General features: G+C 35.2%; 1 protein-coding gene across 1 annotated transcript in view; it reads right to left on the bottom strand.

The window, feature by feature from the left end:
- Positions 1-12,037, bottom strand: part of LOC149778841 (hamartin-like) — a 90,089-nt gene that overhangs the window by 62,537 nt on the left and 15,515 nt on the right. Inside the window, exons 5-6 of the mRNA XM_089939593.1 lie at positions 7,406-7,560; positions 3,440-3,513 (exon numbers count right to left, since the gene is read on the bottom strand). Of these exons, the coding sequence (XP_089795719.1) occupies positions 3,440-3,513; positions 7,406-7,560 (229 nt within the window). The remainder of the gene's footprint in view (positions 1-3,439; positions 3,514-7,405; positions 7,561-12,037) is intronic.

Here is a 12,037-nt window from a genome sequence, read left to right as displayed (position 1 = left end):
TCTAAAATAATACGATATATATAACGTACGAGAAATAGTGTGTACAACGCTTGGCTTCTGAAATTTATCAATTTGAACAGGTTGTGGTGAAGCTCCGTATTCTACTCTAGAAGAGAAAACTGGTTTCATTAGGTTTTTGAATTGTTAAGCCGAAGTAAACATTATCGGAAGTGTTACTTATTACGGATCCATGAGTAAAGCCAGTAAATCGTCTTTGTGATTGTCTTCCATGAATTCTGTATACAGTCGTTGCTCAAACAATAGCCGACATGGGCTTCTTATTTAACTGCAATCACAGCCAAGCAGCAGACAAAGCTGTGGTTGATACAAGAGTCGCACAATTTAATAAACATCAAAGGACGAAAGCCGCCAACATGTATGCTATGCTTGGCGGTGTGATCAAACAACAAACAGTTGAAAGTAAATAATATCCACTTTATTATCTGTAAATTAAAAGGGTATGAAATTGTACATCCGTTCAGCTTAATTTTGTTTTATATAAAAAGTGATTTGTAACCATTGCAGGCCTTCATTACTTAGTTATCGAGCTTTATCTGTGTACGTTGTTTGCTTATATAAAAAAATATTTTACTGTTATGGAAAAGCAAGTTCAAAAACGCAAGTCGTTTTCTGCTAAAGAGAAACTGTATGCCCTAGATCAACTAAAGAAGGGCAAACAACAAACTCAGCTTGCCAGAGATCTAGGAATCAGCGAGTCCACTTTGCGAAGGTGGAAAACAGATGAAGGAAAGCTCTGTAGTCTACCCAACATTCTTGAAGAGGAAACTGGTTTACAGCGTAAAAGGGTTAAGTTAGCTAATGACAATGTCCTAGATTCAGCTTTGTACCAATGGTTTGCACAAGCTCACTCAGAAGGTGTTCCAATTTCTGGCCCAATTCTGAAAGCCCAAGCAGAGAAATTTGATCGCCGTATCAATGGAGATGATTCCAAATTTAAGGCGAGTAATGGCTGGCTAGACAGATTCAAGAAAAGGCACGCTATCAGCCAAGTTCTTGTGTCTGGGGAAATCCGCTCCGCTGACAAAGAGGCTGCCAATTCCTACCCGATTGGGCTTAAAAAGTTGCTGGAGGACGGTTGCTACACAGCCGACCAAGTTTACAACTGCGATGAGACTGGTTTATGTTATAAAATGTTACCCGATCGCACCCTTGCAACCAAGACTGACAGTCACAAACGAGAAGGTTTCAAGAAGAGGAAGGACAGAGTGACTCTCTTATTTTGTGTTAACAAGTCTGGCAGCCACAAAGTCAGACCTCTGATGATTGGAAAATCGAAAGCTCCCAGATGTTTTCATCATGTAAATATGAAGGCACTTCCATTTCAGTACACTAACAGCAAGAATGCTTGGATGAATAGCTCCATATTTGACGACTGGTTTCACAAAACATTCGTTCCAGATGTTCGGGCTCATTTACGAAAACTCAAGCTGGAGGAAAAAGCTCTCCTCCTGCTGGATAATTGCCCTGCCCACCCCCCAGCGGAAAATCTTGTCAGCAGTGATGGCAAGATCAAAGTTTCGTACCTCCCGAAAAACACTACGTCAGAAATCCAGCCACTTGACCAAGGCATAATTTCCGTATTTAAACAAAATTATCGCCGTGAAATGATAAAGGGAATGGTAGCAGATAATAACGCATCCGTCGACACATCATTGGCATTACTCAACTTAAAAGAAGTATGTCACCTTGGAGGTAAAGCCTGGGATGCTATCACTGCACGCTGCATTGAACGATGCTGGATAAAGGGTCTTGGGCCAGCTTTTACGCCCTCGATACAAAATGATAGTGACGATGAGCTTGAATTTACAGGATTCACTGAAGACGACGTACGTTAAGCAGAAGAAGCACTTAAAAAATACGAGCACAGTCATCATGATATGCTTAACTGGTATTCAGTAGATGACATCTGCCCTATATACGAACACATATCAGATGACGAAATTGTTACAAATGTCAGCAGGAAGAATGAAGCTGCACAATCAGAACCTGAAACCAGTGACGATAATGATAACGATGACGATGGCACCCCAACTCCCCCACCAAAAGTGTCTGAAGCAGTAGCACATTTAGAAGCAAGTTTAAGGTGGCTGGAAACACAAGATGTTGACAGCGTCAAAGTCCTTCAATTAAGAAACATTCTTGACTTTGCTAGAACCCAACAGTTCGCGGCAAAGAAGCAAACGTCATTGGATATATTTTTCAAGAAATGATGAAATTTAAATTTGGAACCACACTGACTTTGCACTTTGCGCAACGATTAATTTAGCAGTTTTCACGTTTCTTTTGATGTTCACAAAATCTGAAATAAAAGTTATTTGCACGCTGAAATCATGCGTTGATTGTTAATTATTCTTGCAGTTGTCGCATATGATAAAATTTTAGCGGTATGAAATTTGTACAGACACCGTATGTAGACCCGGGAATAGCTGCATGCAATGACCGTACGATATCAGACGGCAAGTAAATGGTTTCAATATTTTGTTCATCCTATATTTTACACGACGAATTCAGACTATTACAAAATCATTGAATATTTTAAATCTGTACGATTTTCAATGAAATTACATCCATTATGGATGAACTGCATGCCACGACGGCACGGTAGCATACGGTGTTGATACACATTTCATGATATAGCGATAGTCTGGTATTATCGGTCAATCTGTATTATCGTTCAAACAAATAAAAATTAGTAAATGTTTTTAATGCAAAGTAATAACCTATAAATATATTAGCCATCGATTATTTTGAATATATCTTAATTAATGCATTCCAGTTAATATTCATCTGATGATAAGCCGACTTTTGATCATTGTACATGTATACACGTATATGTTCTTGGAAAAAAAGTTAAATATTGTAAAACCCCACATTAACGCGACCCCGCTTTTAACACGATCCGATTTTATGGACCCCGATCATCGCGTTATAGCGGGGTTCCACTGTAATTATAAAATACCCTCTTTTAGAGTATATTGCAAAATACCCTCATTAAGGTATAATGCAAAACACCCTCTTTAAGGTAGATTATAAAATACCCTCTGTAGGGTATATTGCAAAATACCCTCTTGAAGGTAATTATAAAATATCCTCTTTTAGGGTATATTGCAAAATACCCTCATTAAGGTATAATGCAAAATACCCTCTTTAAGGTAGATTATAAAATACCCTCTGTAGGGTATATTGCAAAATACCCTCTTGAAGGTAGATTATAAGATACCCTCTTTTAGAGTATGTTGCAAAATACCCTGTTTTAGAGTATATTGCAAAATACCCTGTTTTAGAGTATATTGCAAAATACCCTCTTTAAGGTATATTTCAAAATACCCTGTTTTAGAGTATATTGCAAAATACCCTCATTAAGGTATAATGCAAAATACCCTCTTTAAGGTAGATTACAAAATGTGCTGCATATTACCTCTGTGGGGCAACCTCAGACTCTTTAGTCCCTATAATCAGATTGGGATGGAGTCGAACTCTCTCCAGCATTGACTGGAAAACAAAATGTTTGATTCTTTATTTCAACAGTTAATTGCAGAAATTTACCTCTGTAATATTTCTCATACATGGAAAATAAAAAAAACAACTACGCAGGGATATACATGTATCGTTTTCACCCACTGGTTCAAGACAATAGACACTGGAAAATGATTTGTCATGTTTCGACTTGTTCTTGTTCCATTACGGTCTGGTATATATAAATGGTACTATGAATTTCTAAAACTTTTAGACCACTCCAAGGCTCCATCTCTGCTAGTTATTAAAATGTAATCAAACACAGATTTTAAACTAAAAACTGTGTAATGAAAGTAAATAAGAACAGCAAGAACAGTGTAATGAAACTTAATAAGTACAGCCAGAATAGTACAATGAATGTTAACAAGAACAGCAAGAACAGTGTAATTAAACTTAATAAGTACAGCCAGAATAGTACAATGAATGTTAACAAGAACAGCAAGAACAGTGTAATGAAAGCAAATAACAGCCAGTACAGTGAAATGAAAGTTAACAAGAACAGACAGAACAATGTAATGAAAGTTAAAAAAGACAGCCAAAACAGTGTAATGAAATTTAAAAAGAAGAGACGAAACAGTATAATAAAAATTAATATGAACATCCTGAAAAGTGTAATGAAAGTTAATAAGAACAGCCAGAACAATGAAATGGAAGTTAATAAGTACAGCCAGTACAGTGAAATGAAAGTTAACAAGAACAGCCCAAACAGTGTAATGAAAGTTAAAAAAGACAGCCAAGACAGTGAAATGAAAGTTAAAAAGAACTCAAATGCAATCCATCCACGATGTTTAATCATAGTAAATGGTACAAAATATTTGTGGATATTGTTTTTCCTTCAATCAGTACCTGAATTCTTGACCTTCAACCTTTTGACTTCAATATGAAAAGGTGTCTTCCCTGCCTCAAATAACACCCTAACCACAAAGTCTGGTCAAAGTAGGTGATAAAGTACATCAGGTATCATGCAAAAATCATTTTCTAGGCAGAGTTGCTACGATCTTAACATCTGACCTTTTGACCCCAAAACAGTTGGTGTCATTCTTATCTCAAAAGCCTGTGTGGGTTTGAGTCTTGGATTTGGCCAATGTGGGTATGTAAGAAAGCTTGCCAGTAGCTTCTCATGGGTTGGTGGTTCTTTCTGGGATTTTCCTCGGTTCTTCATCCACCATTTATACTGGCTGATATGTATAGCCTATCTTGTGCTGAAAAAATGGCATTAAGCCCTATCACAACAACAACAATTACCTCATAAGCAAGCATTTTTTTTAGGTCAAGGTATAGTATACAAGTCTAGTCATTGTTTGGAAACAGTCTTCCTTCGTCCAGGCTTTATGACCTTGACCGTTTGACCTGAAATCAATAGATTTCTTCCTCACCTCAAATGCAAACTACTTTCACTATTTGTAATGATAGATTGTAAAGAACTGTACAGAAACAAAACAGGTTTCAGATGGATAGAGAGACATCATAACATGATACACTCCAATTCTGGATGGTATATACAACTTATTTCTTATTATACTCAACACAACAGTGATTTTGTACACTCAGTCTCCAGAATCTACAAGTTTCTTATAAAGTTTGGTCAGGAAACTAACTTTTGAACAAATGTTATTATGCAAAACCAATTTTAACCAAGTTGACAATGATCTTCAAATCTGACTTTTGACTTCAGATTAAACAGGCCTCTTCCAAACCTTAAATGCAAGTCATCTACACATTTTGCTCAGAACAGGTGGTCTAGCAAATAAAGTTATTTTTAAAAATCACCTTTTTTAAATCATAGTTAATTTGACAATTGACCTTCTGACCCCAGCTTTAGCAGACTTCTTTCTTACCCAACAATGTAAGCCATCTACAAGCTTTGGTGAAGGTACATGGTCTAGAACTGAAATTCTGTGAAAAACCAAGTTTTGTTCTTTAGTTAGTGACCTTGACCTCAAATAAACTGATAGGCTTTTGAATGAAGATCTTATTCCATACCATAAGTGCAAGTCATCCACAAAGTGTTACGCAGTCTTGTGATGTAGAACTAGTGGTTCTGTGCTGAAACCGTTCTTTGTCTTTAGATCACAGTGACCTTGAACTTGACTTTTTTTAAACCACAAATCAATAGACTTTTTCCTTACACCATGTGCATGTCGGCCACAAAGTTTTGTCCAGGTCTGTGGTGTACAACTAATGTTATTGTGCCTTGGTACTTGGGTACCCACCCTTTAATAATAAATGGGTTAATAAAATGAACAACCAGGTACCCGTTTAAAAGAAGTATTCCATGTTCAGATCAAGACACAGAATAACGATCATTACAGTTCAAGGCTCGTGTCATGTGTGCATTTATTCATCATCACAGGGGCTCCTATGGCTACTTACAAGTAACTTGTCATACATGTACTGTATAATAATAGTACTTCTCTCCTTTCTCGCGCGACCTTTTTTTAAGAATGAATGCTGATATTTAAAGCTAGACCATCATAACTTTGAGCCTATCCATGGTTTGTGTGCCATTTTTCTCATGGCTTAAATGCACTTGTTTTGAGATCTTGATGCTATTAGCGAGGTCAGTACTTTTCATCGACAGTGACAGTAAGTACTGATTAAGAAATATTAGATGAAATAAAATTTAAATACATACTACAATTCAAATAAAAGAAAGCACAATATAAATGTCCGGTTTAACTCATGTTATTTCTGCCTCAAGTTTGTTGCCCTCAAGCGAGTATTACCTGTCCAAGTCAGGGCTGCTGTTCATGTCTGTATTCTGGACTCTCTTTTTATTAGCGGGAAACCTGACAGATATTTTTGTCACAGCAAAGGCAACACAAAAACTTCATAACCATAGCATGCACTTCTTATACCATGTTAGGAAAAAACGAATGACATGGACAACTACACAGAATGAAAATTTTCACTGAAATATTTAAATATAAGATAAATCTTTGTTATTTAATAGCGCTTAAGAAAAAAAAATCTGATAAAAATTGACAACATGGGTAAATATGGTAATTTTTGCATTAATTTTACATCAAACAGTTCCAAGAAAACAGACAGGATTCTTGAATGTGAAGCCACTTATCATAGATTCATTCTATTTTGATACTACATATGTAGCAGACCAGTCTAAAATGAAAATAAATGGTGCCAGATATCATTATTAAAATGGACTATCGATGTGACTGTTAGATGTTATATGACTAAAAAATGTTAGAGGAGAGGGATTTTGTTAAATTTAAAAACATGTTCCACCAGACTGACGTTAAGGAACAAACCATGGCAGGTCGAGGATACTACAACAGTCATCATCTGAGGACTTTATGTCTATTCACGAAAGTTGCTGTAGACATGTGGACTAGTTAAAGTGAGTGTTATGCATAAATAATTTATCCATATCTTTTGTGTCTATACTCTTGTATTAACTACTAATGCACGTGGATATAGCTGATTGTGACAACAATTTTAACTGCAGATCCAGGTAAGCAGCAAAATTAAATGTACTTTAAATAAAATAAATATGTACATTTTTCATACAGTCTTCTGTGATTATGGCATGTAATATACAGATTGCTCTTTTTATGCTCAGATTACACTTTTTGCCACTTATTTTGGTAATAAATTGCGCTTATACCTCTCTTGGGGCTTGGCATGTGTAAACCTATGACAAAGTAGTTCAGGTTCACATTTAATACAACTTCCCTTTGATCGGGTACCCAGGTAACCGATCTTTGCGATTGATGGGTACCCAGTAGTAATTTCCAAAAATTCTGACATCTCTTTTTTCCTGCTTGAGTATTATTGCTGCTGCCACTGAAAACTTATCAATGATCCTGCTACAATGGACAAACATTTGCAGCTGTAAAGAATCTAATACCTTCACAACCTCTTCAAATACTGCCAGGTTCTCCTTCTTGATGTAGCATTGTCTGAGGTAGGTGAGAAAATTGTAGGGGTACATTCCATACAGCCGATGGAAGAGGGAATACACAGATACACGAAGATGAAGGAGATATACATCTGGTACATTGCCTTAAAAATAAAAATAAAAATACATTTTCAAGATACTTATTTTTTGGTGCAATTTTTCCAACCTTTGTTTTTAAATGTTTTTAATATGAGCAAAAATCTATGCATATCCTGCAAACAGTATGATGAAATATAGTGCACATTATGGATGACTGCTTGTAAATTGCTATTTAACTTTTTACAATAATTAAAGCAATATAAAATTGATAAAAATAAATAGGTTGGTGTTCTTTTTCATTTAGCTAATCTTAGTTGAATATCAGTCCCCAAAACAATAATTATTTCAAGTATTAGAAAAAGTACCCTGTCATTCACTGTTCACATAATAATAGGTAATTGGGATTTAACACGAGGCCCAAGTGGGTCTGACATCACTCACCAAGCTGATGTCTGCCTATCTGCCATATACAACAGCAGCTGGCCAAGAAACAAAGGTCAATAGGATGCTTTCTACTGAAATGTGATCCAGTATTGTTGACTGCATTTTAGTAGTGGTGGCAAATGATTATGGTTAACTGGCATTAATTTGCATAAATTTTTAAAACCCTAAAACCCAACATGATTTTTGATAAATATCTGCTGATCACATTCTGAGAAATTGTTTAAGTTTTTTTCAAATTTTAGTAATGGTGGCCATATATGATGGAACATTTACATCACTTGTACAAATCTGAAAACCTTTTATGCCATAATGCTTTTTAGAGTGGAATAGTAGTTAGAATGATGAACACATGATTGAAAAGTGTGTGGGTTTGAATCCTTCAATGAATCATCCAGGGTTGTCTACAATGGTGTGCCCTTGGGCAAGACACTTTGCTCTAATTACCTATGGTGGCACTCTACAGTTTTGTATTTTGCATAAGGTTAGGATTTTAAAGAAGAAGAATTTCCCAGGCTTTCCACACTGGTTATACTGGCTATTTAAAAAAGACCTTGTATATCTTAGGTATAATTCAAAGAAACTTTCATTCCCTTTATTTTGATGTGTGATTGATGGATGTAATATGGGTTATAGAGTATACAGCTTGGCCTTACTTCAGATGTGCACCTTTCAAAAAAGTGCTAGCTCTACTTGGTCATTTTCACTTCCTGAACTTCAGAGGTAAATTGTATAAAAAAGAGCCGATAACTTTTTCTACATTTTATATATTTGGTAATTCATTCATTGCACTTTCAGAAGCTGGTATTGTTTAGTCTGGCAAAATTCATTTTCCCTATTTTAATAGCTGCTATGTATAGTGTACTTTAGACTAATTCAGGCTGATTTTTTAACACAAGGGAGCAGTCATTTTAGTTAGCAGTGTGCTTAAATCATGTACAATTTCTAAAAGTACAATATTCAAAAGAAATATCATCCACATTACATTTATGTAGCATAGAAGTATGCCAACGATCTCTCCATTGTGCATGTTTTAAATGCGAACTACTTCACCTTACATACGTCACTCTCTCAAAAGTACATATTAACTATGCACTAAATAACTTACATGTGTTGTCTTGCTGGAAAATACCAAACTACCAGGATGCTTTCAGTAAAGTTTGGTCAAATTTTATTTTCAACTTTTCATTGGAAGCTGTTCAGATGTATTTCTTTTCTGCAACAGTGAGCTTATTTGATGGCGAATTAGCATCACTTGTAAAATAATGAAAACCCTCTCTGCAAGGATGCTTTCTTTCAAATTAGGTCCCATTCTGTTGAATGGTTTTAGGGAAGAAGTCATTTTAAGGTTTTGCTATTTTAGTAACAGCAGCAATATCTCATGGCATCAGTTGTACCAATATGCAATTCTGAACCAGGAATCTTCTTGTCAAGTTTGGTTAAGTTCTATTGATCAATTTCAGTGAGGTCATTTATAGGTTTTTATATTTTAATATTACTACTCCTGTAGCCTAAGTGGTTAGAATGTCCATCAGAGGTATTAGCTTCAAACTCTGGCCAAATAATTCCAAGGACTTATAAAAATGGCACTAGCAGTTGCCTTGGTTAGTGTTAGGACTGGTAGGCATGGTGTCAGGATAAGGTGACAAGAGGGAACATGATGCTACATGTAAATATTCATCAAATTTGTACAGGTGTTAAGATCACAGACTCTTCTAACAAATACATGTCAGGCAAACAAACAAAAAAAGATACTGGTGAGTGATTTTGTTCAGTATTACACAATTAAAAGGATCATATAGGGTTTCAACAACAGAAGCATGCAATTTACATTAGGTCATAAATCATTAACAATTTCCAAAAGGTCTCATATACTTTTTGCTGGCTTTATCATTTTCAACCACTTGACTGTTATTGCAATTATCAAAACTACAACAATTTTTTATTTTCATTATGTATTAAAGGACAGAAGCTGCAACCATATCAAAACAATAACATATCAATGTAAAAAATGATGTCATGTCAATAACAATCAAAATTATGAAAACATTCTAGGCAATAGTTTCTTATTTAATGTCAAATATGCCTCTAGAATGAAGGAAAGGGAAATAAAATAGCAGACAGACCTGTATATGCATCGATTTTACAAAAAATGGACTACCTTAAATGAAATGTAAATACTCAAAATATTGAGAATACTAATGGCTTCTGGCAACGAAGTTTTGGTAATTTATATAAAAATATAACTTCGAGATATTGCTATTCATGGTTCATCTTACTATCAAACACTTACTGCTCATTTTTAATAATATTTTCTAAAGGTCAGTGTTTGATAAGGGCCGGATTTGGCCCCGATCAGATTCGATGAAACTTGTATAACTTAATGAGGCCTATGGAGCTCTCCTTAAAATATACATTTAATTGTTACGCAGGACCATTAAAAAGCCTATGGAGCTCTCCTTAAAATATGCAATTAATTGTTATGCAGGACCATTAAAAAGCCTATGGAGCTCTCCTTAAAATATGCATTTAATTGTTACGCAGGACCATTAAAAAGCCTATGGAGCTCTCCTTAAAATATTCATTTAATTGTTACTCAGGACCATTAAAAAGCCTATGGAGCTCCCCTTAAAATATGCATTTAATTGTTACACAGGACTGTCAAAAAGCCTACAGAGCTCTCCTTAAAATATGCATTTAATTGTTATGCAGGACCATCAAAAAGCCTATGGAGCTCTCCTTAAAATATGCATTTAATTGTTATGCAGGACCATTAAAAAGCCTACGGAGCTCTCCTTAAAATATGCATTTAATTGTTACACAGGACCATTAAAAAGCCTACGGAGCTCTCCTTAAAATATGCATTTAATTGTTATGCAGGACCGTCAAAAAGCCTATGGAGCTCTCCTTAAAATATGCATTTAATTGTTACGCAGGATCGTCAAAAAGCCTATGGAGCTCTCCTTAAAATATGCATTTAATTGTTATGCAGGACCATCAAAAAGCTTATGGAGCTCTCTTTTGTAATGGCACATATTTTCATTGATTATTGGCAGTATTGTCAACAAGCCCCAGTGAAGATGACTGTCAGAAAAAGATACATCTAAAATTATGGGGACAATATGTGTAACAGTCAGTAGTGACAGTATGTATAAATCTGTCTTTTTATTTTGTACCATTGTTTAAATGATGTGAATATTTACATTTAGTATGGTTGATTACCTCTGACACCTATTTTCATTTTGATTTAAAACGTTATGTTTATCCTGCCATGACTGCCACTGAATAACAATTTATGTATTTCACTACAACAAATAATCACACAAAAGCCATGCAGATCTTTTGTAGTTTATAACAGACCAAAGTTGCCAACTAATTAAAGAATCAAATGTTCAGAACATCAGTTATCAAAGCAGTTTGGTGTATGGATCATGGGGAAGCTTGGATTATACTTTAATTTATCACCAGTTTGATAAAATTATTCCATATATTCATCAATCATCACAAAACTGGATATTTTTTTATAAGTTCTTATGTGTGTGAGAGAGAGAGAGAGAGAGAGAGAGAGAGAGAGAGAGAGAGAACATATGGCTTGAGAGGCACTTGCCTTATTGGCATAGTACATTATTTTTTTTACTGAACAAAGAGAGGGTATTAATTCTCATATATCCATTGTAAAGACAATGAATAATCTCCCTGCCCCCCACCCCTCTATATAAGCCATGCCAACTCTCAAATGATGCATCTGATGTCTTGAAGACTGTCTGTGGAGGTTTCATTCCAAATATTTTTTCCAAGTATATATGAAATATCATTTTATATAATATTTGAAGTTAGTATCTGAAATCTTCGTTTCAAAAACTGTTGAATGTAGGACAGATTATAGTCATGGCTACCGTTATAAGGCTGTCTCACCTACAACATGGTCTTTGATATAACATGGGTATAGCCATGGATTCCACTGTAAGGCTGTCTCACCAATAATATGGTCTCTGATATAACATAGGTATAATCATGGATCCCATTATAAGGCTGTCTCACCTATAACATGGTCTTTGATATAACATGGGTAACAGTCATGGATCCCATTATAAGGCAGCC

This window comes from Sinohyriopsis cumingii, chromosome 17 (genome assembly GCF_028554795.1).
Source record: "Sinohyriopsis cumingii isolate HCF-2022 chromosome 17, ASM2855479v2, whole genome shotgun sequence".
Classification (NCBI taxonomy): Eukaryota; Metazoa; Mollusca; class Bivalvia; order Unionida; family Unionidae; genus Sinohyriopsis; species Sinohyriopsis cumingii.
The sequence above is the reverse complement of the archived record's forward strand: the minus strand, read 5'-3'. Positions and strand labels throughout refer to the sequence as shown.